This window comes from Engystomops pustulosus, chromosome 3 (genome assembly GCF_040894005.1).
Source record: "Engystomops pustulosus chromosome 3, aEngPut4.maternal, whole genome shotgun sequence".
In the NCBI taxonomy this organism is placed as follows: Eukaryota; Metazoa; Chordata; class Amphibia; order Anura; family Leptodactylidae; genus Engystomops; species Engystomops pustulosus.
The window spans coordinates 2,550,756-2,565,204 of NC_092413.1; the positions used below are offsets into that span (position 1 = coordinate 2,550,756).

Here is a 14,449-nt window from a genome sequence, read left to right on the forward strand (position 1 = left end):
TTACAGGTGAATGGCATCCATAAACGTTGCATAAATGTAGCCCTGAAGGACATAGCAGAGACTTTACTGATATTCCTTCCTGATGACGGTCCAATCACAGTAGATAATCTGCTTGCCAAAAATGAGGTACTGTGCACAGATAAATCTGCAAATACAATTTCCAGGATGGGATTAGGAAAACTTTACCTCTTAGCTACATTGTAAGGCAGTTCCCTTACCATCAAGCATGACTTTCAGGAAGCCCAAGGACATGATGTGAGATTCAAGGGAATTAGTCACCAGATCTCAAAATGTAACATTCTCCTCCTCGTTAGCACATGTGCTTCCCTCACCGCCACACTTATCAATATTCCACCCACATCTACATCCATGTCATAGGGGGTGGGTGGAGTATTAATGAAAGGGAAGGACTTATGATGGTTGTAAAATTTTGAAAAATATATCTATTCCATAAATCTCAGATTCACATCTGTAGACGGAGCTGTACAATGTTATGATGTGTTTGCAGCTCTTCAGCCTAGAGTAGGGAACTCCTTTAGCTGAGTGAGAGGATTTTGACTAAGGTGACGTTAGAGCTGTCCTTACAGAGACTTTGTCAATTAAAGGGGTTGTCCACTTTCAGCAAATAATTGATCTTTATGTAAGGAAAAATTATAATATTTTCCAATCTAATTTCTGTATCAATTCCTCACAGCTTTCAAGATCTTTGCTTGCTGTCTCTATAGAAAGCGTCTTTGTTTACTCCCATACATATGAATCTGTCCATGGTCATGTCATGTGATGTGATGGACAACCCCTTTAAGACTGCCTTGTAGGCATGTGAAGACTCACATTTGGTCTTAAGAGGAGAACTCTTACTTCACCACCCTCTGCAAAGTGATTACTACAGAGGAGGCTCTAACAGTGTTGTACATCACAAATACAGTCATCACAATGATAAGCTTCCTCATAGTGTGTCAGTGATAAGTGTCTTATCTAACACATCCTTATGTTCCACTGTCCTCCCTCTGACAGTTCATGTTCATCATCTTTAGATTTACACAAAAACGGTGACAAAGCACCTGAACCAAAGAAATGAACAGATTCATCAGGCCGTGAAAGAGCTCATCAGCATCATTGGAACTGAATGTGAACCAAAACCTGCCACGACTATTAGTACAAAGAGCAAGATTAGAGGTAATGACCCGGGAAGGACATGGAGATCACTCGTTCATTATTCTTTCTATTCATTTTTTTGGGCTGATACTATGAAATCTGATTGGCTTATATACATCACTTGCTTATGGAGGAGCCTTTAGTGTACATGCACATGAGACAACCTATTGTAAAGTCTTGTTTTTTGATTATACAAGTAGGAAGGGTATTATAGGGGGCAGGGGGGGGGGGAGTTGCTGTAGAGATTTGGGTTTGCTGCACACCATACAGATGTGTTCACCAGCTAAATCAAAACAAATGCTTCTTTATTTTCATAAGTCAAAGTACAAACCCTTTAATTGACCGTGGTTGGTCATTGCTCCTAATAGATTGTAAGTTCTTTCAAACAGGGTCCTCATCCCTATTATTTCATCTCACCGCTTTATTAGTCTCTAATGTCTGAATATATTTTGTGTATATGCACCCCATGATCTGTACTGCGCTGCAGAATATGCTGACACTATAAGTATAAAGACTGTGGTTGTGTTACTAAGAATTCCTGATCCGTCTCCTGTCATTGTGTGTATAACAGACACGCGACGTGTTGCATTCACTGACATGGAGAAACATGAAGAGGTCCTAGAGGAGCCTGCAAAGGAAGAAGACTATGATAAGGTACTTCACCAGCCACTCAGTAGCCTGGTATATACTGGTGCGTTATCATCAGTCATTATACAGCCTCATATATACTGGTGTATTATCATCAGTCATTATACATCCTCATATATACTGGTGTATTATCATCAGTCATTATACATCCTCATATATACTGGTGTATTATCATCAGTCATTATACATCCTCATATATACTGGTGCATTACCATCAGTCATTATACATCCTCATATATACTGGTGTATTATCATCAGTCATTATACATCCTCATATATACTGGTGCATTATCATCAGTCATTATACATCCTCATATATACTGGTGTATTATCATCAGTCATTATACATCCTCATATATACTGGTGTATTATCATCAGTCATTATACATCCTCATATATACTGGTGTATTATCATCAGTCATTATACATCCTCATATATACTGGTGTGTTATCATCAGTCATTATACATCCTCATATATACTGGTGTATTATCATCAGTCATTATACATCCTCATATATACTGGTGTATTATCATCAGTCATTATACATCCTCATATATACTGGTGTGTTATCATCAGTCATTATACATCCTGGTATATACTGGTGTATTATCATCAGTCATTATACAGCCTCGTATATACTTGTGTATTATTATCTGCAGTCCATTATTTTAAGGACTTATATATATTGGTGTATTATAATCAGTCATTATATGGCCTGGTATACACTGGCGTATTATCATCATTATATGACCTGATATATTTATTGGTATATTAACAGACACTTGATATTTTGTCTTTACAGCAATGCCATGAGATGTTCTCTTATTTTAATGGACAGCTTGTGGACAGTCTGCAGAAGTGCACCCGCCTTTCGCTTGATTTTCTTAAAAGAAAACTATTTATTTCCAGGTAGGTTGCAGCATTATGGTTTAGGTGCCACTACCAAACTTATCAGACCCAAGGTTTCATTTAGAGAATGCTTTTCAGGTGTCTAGCACTGCATCTGTTTAAGTTATAAGAAAAGATGCCTTGAACGTTTTTATTTGAAACAAGAGGCATAATTTTTCATGTACTTTGGCAGAATTTCCATGAAATGAAGGAGTGATTTGTTCAGACGGTCATTAATGCTCAGTGACATCAGGCATCAGTCATACAGCCATAGTAACACATTGTTCCTTACATTTATCATAGTGCTTTTGGATGTAGAGATCTGCTCACTTGGTCAGATAGCGGTGGTGACCCTGAACCTCTCGTGACAGTACAGGTTCATCTGGCGATGGATGACATTGTAAGTATCTTATACATGCAGTATTATTATTATTATTTAAAAAAAGGCCCCAGTGGGGGATGTTGCGAGTGCTAGGAGTATACTATACTGTAGCCCTGCTAGGAATATACTACACTGGGGGTATAGTACACTGTAGCGCTGCTAGGAGTATACATTATAATGAAGCACACTACATTATACTGGAGTACACTTTGTACACTGTAGCGGTGCTAGGAGTATACTATAGTGATGCACACTACATTATACTGGAGTACACTTTGTACACTGTAGCGGTGCTAGGTGTATACTATAGTGAAGCACAGTACATTATACTGGAGTACACTTTGTGCACTGTAGCGGTGCTAGGAGTATACTATAGTGATACACACTACATTATACTGGAGTACACTTTGTACACTGTAGCATTGCTAGGAGTATACTATAGTTAAGCACACTACATTATACTGGAGTACACTTTGTACACTGTAGTGGTGCTAGGAGTATACTATAGTGATGCACACTACATTATACTGGAGTACACTTTGTACACTGTAGCGTTGCTAGGAGTATACTATAGTGATGCACACTACATTATACTGGAGTACACTTTGTACACTGTAGTGGTGCTAGGAGTATACTATAGTGATGCACACTACATTATACTGGAGTACACTTTGTACACTGTAGCATTGCTAGGAGTATACTATAGTTAAGCACACTACATTATACTGGATTACACTTTGTACACTGTAGCGGTGCTAGGAGTATACTATAGTGATGCACACTACATTATACTGGAGTACACTTTGTACACTGTAGTGGTGCTAGGAGTATACTATAGTGATGCACACTACATTATACTGGAGTACACTTTGTACACTGTAGCGCTGCTAGGAGTATACTATAGTGATGCACACTACATTATACTGGAGTACACTTTGTACACTGTAGTGTGCTAGGAGTATACTATAGTGATGCACACTACATTATACTGGAGTACACTTTGTACACTAGTGGTGCTAGGAGTATACTATAGTGATGCACACTACATTATACTGGAGTACACTTTGTACACTGTAGCGGTGCTAGGAGTATACTATAGTGATGCACACTACATTATACTGGAGTACACTTTGTACACTGTAGTGTGCTAGGAGTATACTATAGTGATGCACACTACATTATACTGGAGTACACTTTGTACACTGTAGCGGTGCTAGGAGTATACTATAGTGATGCACACTACATTATACTGGAGTACACTTTGTACACTGTAGCGCTGCTAGGAGTATACTATAGTGATGCACACTACATTATACTGGAGTACACTTTGTACACTGTAGTGCTGCTAGGAGTATATTATAGTGATGCACACTACATTATACTGGAGTACACTTTGTACACTGTAGTGGTGCTAGGAGTATACTATAGTGATGCACACTACATTATACTGGAGTACACTTTGTACACTGTAGCGCTGCTAGGAGTATATTATAGTGATGCACACTACATTATACTGGAGTACACTTTGTACACTGTAGTGATGCTAGGAGTATACTATAGTGATGCACACTACATTATACTGGAGTACACTTTGTACACTGTAGCGTTGCTAGGAGTATACTATAGTGATGCACACTACATTATACTGGAGTACACTTTGTACACTGTAGTGGTGCTAGGAGTATACTATAGTGAAGCACACTACATTATACTGGAGTACACTTTGTACACTGTAGTGATGCTAGGAGTATACTATAGTGATGCACACTACATTATACTGAAGTACACTTTGTACACTGTAGCGCTGCTAGGAGTATACTATAGTGATGCACACTACATTATACTGGAGTACACTTTGTACACTGTAGTGGTGCTAGGAGTATACTATAGTGATGCACACTACATTATACTGGAGTACACTTTGTACACTGTAGTGGTGCTAGGAGTATACTATAGTGATGCACACTACATTATACTGAAGTACACTTTGTACACTGTAGTGGTGCTAGGAGTAGACTATAGTGAAGCACACTACATTATACTGGAGTACACTTTGTACACTGTAGCGGTGCTAGGAGTATACTATAGTGATGCACACTACATTATACTGGAGTACACTTTGTACACTGTAGCGCTGCTAGGAGTATACTATAGTGATGCACACTACATTATACTGGAGTACACTTTGTACACTGTAGCGGTGCTAGGAGTATACTATAGTGATGCACACTACATTATACTGGAGTACACTTTGTACACTGTAGCGCTGCTAGGAGTATACTATAGTGATGCACACTACATTATACTGGAGTACACTTTGTACACTGTAGTGTGCTAGGAGTATACTATAGTGAAGCACACTACATTATACTGGAGTACACTTTGTACACTGTAGCGGTGCTAGGAGTATACTATAGTGATGCACACTACATTATACTGGAGTACACTTTGTACACTGTAGCGGTGCTAGGAGTATACTATAGTGATGCACACTACATTATACTGGAGTACACTTTGTACACTGTAGCGCTGCTAGGAGTATACTATAGTGATGCACACTACATTATACTGGAGTACACTTTGTACACTGTAGCGGTGCTAGGAGTATACTATAGTGATGCACACTACATTATACTGGAGTACACTTTGTACACTGTAGTGTGCTAGGAGTATACTATAGTGATGCACACTACATTATACTGGAGTACACTTTGTACACTGTAGCGCTGCTAGGAGTATACTATAGTGATGCACACTACATTATACTGGAGTACACTTTGTGCACTGTAGCGGTGCTAGGAGTATACTATAGTGATGCACACTACATTATACTGGAGTACACTTTGTACACTGTAGTGTGCTAGGAGTATACTATAATGAAGCACACTACATTATACTGGAGTACACTTTGTACACTGTAGCGCTGCTAGGAGTATACTATAGTGATGCACACTACATTATACTGGAGTACACTTTGTGCACTGTAGCGGTGCTAGGAGTATACTATAGTGATGCACACTACATTATACTGGAGTACACTTTGTACACTGTAGTGGTGCTAGGAGTATACTATAGTGATGCACACTACATTATACTGGAGTACACTTTGTGCACTGTAGCGGTGCTAGGAGTATACTATAGTGATGCACACTACATTATACTGGAGTACACTTTGTGCACTGTAGCGGTGCTAGGAGTATACTATAGTGAAGCACACTACATTATACTGGAGTACACTTTGTACACTGTAGCGCTGCTAGGAGTATACTATAGTGATGCACACTACATTATACTGGAGTACACTTTGTGCACTGTAGCGGTGCTAGGAGTATACTATAGTGATGCACACTACATTATACTGGAGTACACTTTGTACACTGTAGTGGTGCTAGGAGTATACTATAGTGATGCACACTACATTATACTGGAGTACACTTTGTACACTGTAGCGGTGCTAGGAGTATACTATAGTGATGCACACTACATTATACTGGAGTACACTTTGTACACTGTAGCGCTGCTAGGAGTATACTATAGTGATGCACACTACATTATACTGGAGTACACTTTTTACACTGTAGAGCTGCTAGGAGCATACTATAGTGATGCACACTACATTATACTGGAGTACACTTTGTACACTGTAGTGTGCTAGGAGTATACTATAGTGATGCACACTACATTATACTGGAGTACACTTTGTACACTGTATTGGTGCTAGGAGTATACTATAGTGATGCACACTACATTATACTGGAGTACACTTTGTGCACTTTAGCGGTGCTAGGAGTATACTATAGTGATGCACACTACATTATACTGGAGTACACTTTGTACACTGTAGCGCTGCTAGGAGTATACTATAGTGATGCACACTACATTATACTGGAGTACACTTTGTACACTGTAGCGCTGCTAGGAGTATACTATAGTGATACACACTACATTATACTGCAGTACACTTTGTACACTGTAGTGTGCTAGGAGTATACTATAGTGATGCACACTACATTATACTGGAGTACACTTTGTACACTGTAGCGGTGCTAGGAGTATACTATAGTGATGCACACTACATTATACTGGAGTACACTTTGTACACTGTAGCGGTGCTAGGAGTATACTATAGTGATGCACACTACATTATACTGGAGTACACTTTGTACACTGTAGCGGTGCTAGGAGTATACTATAGTGATGCACACTACATTATACTGGAGTACACTTTGTACACTGTAGCGGTGCTAGGAGTATACTATAGTGATGCACACTACATTATACTGGAGTACACTTTGTACACTGTAGCGGTGCTAGGAGTATACTATAGTGAAGCACACTACATTATACTGGAGTACACTTTGTACACTGTAGTGGTGCTAGGAGTATACTATAGTGATGCACACTACATTATACTGAAGTACACTTTGTACACTGTAGTGGTGCTAGGAGTAGACTATAGTGAAGCACACTACATTATACTGGAGTACACTTTGTACACTGTAGTGGTGCTAGGAGTAGACTATAGTGATGCACACTACATTATACTGGAGTACACTTTGTACACTGTAGCGGTGCTAGGAGTATACTATAGTGATGCACACTACATTATACTGGAGTACACTTTGTACACTGTAGTGTGCTAGGAGTATACTATAGTGATGCACACTACATTATACTGGAGTACACTTTGTACACTGTAGCGGTGCTAGGAGTATACTATAGTGATGCACACTACATTATACTGGAGTACACTTTGTACACTGTAGCGGTGCTAGGAGTATACTATAGTGATGCACACTACATTATACTGGAGTACACTTTGTACACTGTAGCGGTGCTAGGAGTATACTATAGTGATGCACACTACATTATACTGGAGTACACTTTGTACACTGTAGCGGTGCTAGGAGTATACTATAGTGATGCACACTACATTATACTGGAGTACACTTTGTACACTGTAGCGGTGCTAGGAGTATACTATAGTGATGCACACTACATTATACTGGAGTACACTTTGTACACTGTAGCGGTGCTAGGAGTATACTATAGTGATGCACACTACATTATACTGGAGTACACTTTGTGCACTGTAGTGTGCTAGGAGTATACTATAGTGATGCACACTACATTATACTGGAGTACACTTTGTACACTGTAGCGGTGCTAGGAGTATACTATAGTGATGCACACTACATTATACTGGAGTACACTTTGTACACTGTAGCGGTGCTAGGAGTATACTATAGTGATGCACACTACATTATACTGGAGTACACTTTGTACACTGTAGCGGTGCTAGGAGTATACTATAGTGATGCACACTACATTATACTGGAGTACACTTTGTACACTGTAGCGGTGCTAGGAGTATACTATAGTGAAGCACACTCATTATACTGGAGTACACTTTGTACACTGTAGTGGTGCTAGGAGTATACTATAGTGATGCACACTACATTATACTGGAGTACACTTTGTACACTGTAGCGGTGCTAGGAGTATACTATAGTGATGCACACTACATTATACTGGAGTACACTTTGTACACTGTAGCGGTGCTAGGAGTATACTATAGTGATGCACACTACATTATACTGGAGTACACTTTGTACACTGTAGCGGTGCTAGGAGTATACTATAGTGATGCACACTACATTATACTGGAGTACACTTTGTACACTGTAGCGGTGCTAGGAGTATACTATAGTGATGCACACTACATTATACTGGAGTACACTTTGTACACTGTAGTGTGCTAGGAGTATACTATAGTGATGCACACTACATTATACTGGAGTACACTTTGTACACTGTAGCGGTGCTAGGAGTATACTATAGTGATGCACACTACATTATACTGGAGTACACTTTGTACACTGTAGCGGTGCTAGGAGTATACTATAGTGATGCACACTACATTATACTGGAGTACACTTTGTACACTGTAGTGTGCTAGGAGTATACTATAGTGATGCACACTACATTATACTGGAGTACACTTTGTACACTGTAGCACTGCTAGGAGTATACTATAGTGATGCACACTACATTATACTGGAGTACACTTTGTACACTGTAGCGCTGCTAGGAGTATACTATAGTGATGCACACTACATTATACTGGAGTACACTTTGTGCACTGTAGCGGTGCTAGGAGTATACTATAGTGATGCACACTACATTATACTGGAGTACACTTTGTACACTGTAGCGGTGCTAGGAGTATACTATAGTGATGCACACTACATTATACTGGAGTACACTTTGTACACTGTAGTGTGCTAGGAGTATACTATAGTGATGCACACTACATTATACTGGAGTACACTTTGTACACTGTAGCGCTGCTAGGAGTATACTATAGTGATGCACACTACATTATACTGGAGTACACTTTGTGCACTGTAGCGGTGCTAGGAGTATACTATAGTGAAGCACACTACATTATACTGGAGTACACTTTGTACACTGTAGTGTGCTAGGAGTATACTATAATGAAGCACACTACATTATACTGGAGTACACTTTGTACACTGTAGCGCTGCTAGGAGTATACTATAGTGATGCACACTACATTATACTGGAGTACACTTTGTACACTGTAGCGCTGCTAGGAGTATACTATAGTGATGCACACTACATTATACTGGAGTACACTTTGTGCACTGTAGCGGTGCTAGGAGTATACTATAGTGATGCACACTACATTATACTGGAGTACACTTTGTACACTGTAGTGGTGCTAGGAGTATACTATAGTGATGCACACTACATTATACTGGAGTACACTTTGTGCACTGTAGCGGTGCTAGGAGTATACTATAGTGATGCACACTACATTATACTGGAGTACACTTTGTGCACTGTAGCGGTGCTAGGAGTATACTATAGTGAAGCACACTACATTATACTGGAGTACACTTTGTACACTGTAGCGCTGCTAGGAGTATACTATAGTGATGCACACTACATTATACTGGAGTACACTTTGTGCACTGTAGCGGTGCTAGGAGTATACTATAGTGATGCACACTACATTATACTGGAGTACACTTTGTACACTGTAGCGGTGCTAGGAGTATACTATAGTGATGCACACTACATTATACTGGAGTACACTTTGTACACTGTAGTGGTGCTAGGAGTATACTATAGTGATGCACACTACATTATACTGGAGTACACTTTGTACACTGTAGCGCTGCTAGGAGTATATTATAGTGATGCACACTACATTATACTGGAGTACACTTTGTACACTGTAGCGTTGCTAGGAGTATACTATAGTGATGCACACTACATTATACTGGAGTACACTTTGTACACTGTAGTGGTGCTAGGAGTATACTATAGTGAAGCACACTACATTATACTGGAGTACACTTTGTACACTGTAGTGATGCTAGGAGTATACTATAGTGATGCACACTACATTATACTGAAGTACACTTTGTACACTGTAGCGCTGCTAGGAGTATACTATAGTGATGCACACTACATTATACTGGAGTACACTTTGTACACTGTAGTGGTGCTAGGAGTATACTATAGTGATGCACACTACATTATACTGGAGTACACTTTGTACACTGTAGTGGTGCTAGGAGTATACTATAGTGATGCACACTACATTATACTGAAGTACACTTTGTACACTGTAGTGGTGCTAGGAGTAGACTATAGTGAAGCACACTACATTATACTGGAGTACACTTTGTACACTGTAGCGGTGCTAGGAGTATACTATAGTGATGCACACTACATTATACTGGAGTACACTTTGTACACTGTAGCGCTGCTAGGAGTATACTATAGTGATGCACACTACATTATACTGGAGTACACTTTGTACACTGTAGCGGTGCTAGGAGTATACTATAGTGATGCACACTACATTATACTGGAGTACACTTTGTACACTGTAGCGCTGCTAGGAGTATACTATAGTGATGCACACTACATTATACTGGAGTACACTTTGTACACTGTAGTGTGCTAGGAGTATACTATAGTGAAGCACACTACATTATACTGGAGTACACTTTGTACACTGTAGCGGTGCTAGGAGTATACTATAGTGATGCACACTACATTATACTGGAGTACACTTTGTACACTGTAGCGGTGCTAGGAGTATACTATAGTGATGCACACTACATTATACTGGAGTACACTTTGTACACTGTAGTGTGCTAGGAGTATACTATAGTGATGCACACTACATTATACTGGAGTACACTTTGTACACTGTAGCGGTGCTAGGAGTATACTATAGTGATGCACACTACATTATACTGGAGTACACTTTGTACACTGTAGTGTGCTAGGAGTATACTATAGTGATGCACACTACATTATACTGGAGTACACTTTGTACACTGTAGCGCTGCTAGGAGTATACTATAGTGATGCACACTACATTATACTGGAGTACACTTTGTGCACTGTAGCGGTGCTAGGAGTATACTATAGTGATGCACACTACATTATACTGGAGTACACTTTGTACACTGTAGTGTGCTAGGAGTATACTATAATGAAGCACACTACATTATACTGGAGTACACTTTGTACACTGTAGCGCTGCTAGGAGTATACTATAGTGATGCACACTACATTATACTGGAGTACACTTTGTGCACTGTAGCGGTGCTAGGAGTATACTATAGTGATGCACACTACATTATACTGGAGTACACTTTGTACACTGTAGTGGTGCTAGGAGTATACTATAGTGATGCACACTACATTATACTGGAGTACACTTTGTGCACTGTAGCGGTGCTAGGAGTATACTATAGTGATGCACACTACATTATACTGGAGTACACTTTGTGCACTGTAGCGGTGCTAGGAGTATACTATAGTGAAGCACACTACATTATACTGGAGTACACTTTGTACACTGTAGCGCTGCTAGGAGTATACTATAGTGATGCACACTACATTATACTGGAGTACACTTTGTGCACTGTAGCGGTGCTAGGAGTATACTATAGTGATGCACACTACATTATACTGGAGTACACTTTGTACACTGTAGAGGTGCTAGGAGTATACTATAGTGATGCACACTACATTATACTGGAGTACACTTTGTGCACTGTAGCGGTGCTAGGAGTATACTATAGTGATGCACACTACATTATACTGGAGTACACTTTGTGCACTGTAGCGGTGCTAGGAGTATACTATAGTGAAGCACACTACATTATACTGGAGTACACTTTGTACACTGTAGCGCTGCTAGGAGTATACTATAGTGATGCACACTACATTATACTGGAGTACACTTTGTGCACTGTAGCGGTGCTAGGAGTATACTATAGTGATGCACACTACATTATACTGGAGTACACTTTGTACACTGTAGTGTGCTAGGAGTATACTATAGTGATACACACTACATTATACTGGAGTACACTTTGTACACTGTAGCGGTGCTAGGAGTATACTATAGTGATGCACACTACATTATACTGGAGTACACTTTGTACACTGTAGCGGTGCTAGGAGTATACTATAGTGATGCACACTACATTATACTGGAGTACACTTTGTACACTGTAGCGGTGCTAGGAGTATACTATAGTGATGCACACTACATTATACTGGAGTACACTTTGTACACTGTAGCGCTGCTAGGAGTATACTATAGTGATGCACACTACATTATACTGGAGTACACTTTTTACACTGTAGAGCTGCTAGGAGCATACTATAGTGATGCACACTACATTATACTGGAGTACACTTTGTACACTGTAGTGTGCTAGGAGTATACTATAGTGATGCACACTACATTATACTGGAGTACACTTTGTACACTGTAGTGTGCTAGGAGTATACTATAGTGATGCACACTACATTATACTGGAGTACACTTTGTACACTGTATTGGTGCTAGGAGTATACTATAGTGATGCACACTACATTATACTGGAGTACACTTTGTGCACTTTAGCGGTGCTAGGAGTATACTATAGTGATGCACACTACATTATACTGGAGTACACTTTGTACACTGTAGCGCTGCTAGGAGTATACTATAGTGAAGCACACTACATTATACTGGAGTACACTTTGTACACTAGCGCTGCTAGGAGTATACTATAGTGATGCACACTACATTATACTGGAGTACACTTTGTGCACTGTAGCGGTGCTAGGAGTATACTATAGTGAAGCACACTACATTATACTGGAGTACACTTTGTACACTGTAGCGCTGCTAGGAGTATACTATAGTGATGCACACTACATTATACTGGAGTACACTTTGTACACTGTAGCGGTGCTAGGAGTATACTATAGTGATACACACTACATTATACTGGAGTACACTTTGTACACTGTAGCGCTGCTAGGAGTATACTATAGTGATGCACACTACATTATACTGGAGTACACTTTGTACACTGTAGCGGTGCTAGGAGTATACTATAGTGATGCACACTACATTATACTGGAGTACACTTTGTACACTGTAGCGGTGCTAGGAGTATACTATAGTGATGCACACTACATTATACTGGAGTACACTTTGTACACTGTAGTGTGCTAGGAGTATACTATAGTGATGCACACTACATTATACTGGAGTACACTTTGTACACTGTAGCGCTGCTAGGAGTATACTATAGTGATACACACTACATTATACTGCAGTACACTTTGTACACTGTAGTGTGCTAGGAGTATACTATAGTGATGCACACTACATTATACTGGAGTACACTTTGTACACTGTAGCGGTGCTAGGAGTATACTATAGTGATGCACACTACATTATACTGGAGTACACTTTGTACACTGTAGCGGTGCTAGGAGTATACTATAGTGATGCACACTACATTATACTGGAGTACACTTTGTACACTGTAGCGGTGCTAGGAGTATACTATAGTGATGCACACTACATTATACTGGAGTACACTTTGTACACTGTAGCGGTGCTAGGAGTATACTATAGTGATGCACACTACATTATACTGGAGTACACTTTGTACACTGTAGCGGTGCTAGGAGTATACTATAGTGAAGCACACTACATTATACTGGAGTACACTTTGTACACTGTAGTGGTGCTAGGAGTATACTATAGTGATGCACACTACATTATACTGGAGTACACTTTGTGCACTGTAGCGCTGCTGGGAGTATACTATAGTGAAGCACACTACATTATACTGGAGTACACTTTGTACACTGTAGCGGTGCTAGGAGTATACTATAGTGATGCACACTACATTATACTGGAGTACACTTTGTACACTGTAGCGGTGCTAGGAGTATACTATAGTGAAGCACACTACATTATACTGGAGTACATTTTGTACACTGTAGCGCTGCTAGGAGTATACTATAGTGA

At 39.8% G+C, this 14,449-nt stretch overlaps 1 protein-coding gene across 5 annotated transcripts in view; it reads left to right on the top strand.

The window, feature by feature from the left end:
- DNAH8 (dynein axonemal heavy chain 8) overlaps positions 1-14,449 on the top strand; it is a 216,457-nt gene that overhangs the window by 37,295 nt on the left and 164,713 nt on the right. For 4 of the 5 annotated variants that reach the window (XM_072139752.1, XM_072139756.1, XM_072139754.1 and 1 more), the window contains exons 21-25: positions 7-126; positions 1,035-1,176; positions 1,727-1,809; positions 2,608-2,714; positions 2,997-3,093. In XM_072139752.1, coding sequence (XP_071995853.1) covers positions 7-126; positions 1,035-1,176; positions 1,727-1,809; positions 2,608-2,714; positions 2,997-3,093 — 549 coding nt within the window. The remainder of the gene's footprint in view (positions 1-6; positions 127-1,034; positions 1,177-1,726; positions 1,810-2,607; positions 2,715-2,996; positions 3,094-14,449) is intronic. The other variant, XM_072139757.1, reaches the window with a different exon arrangement.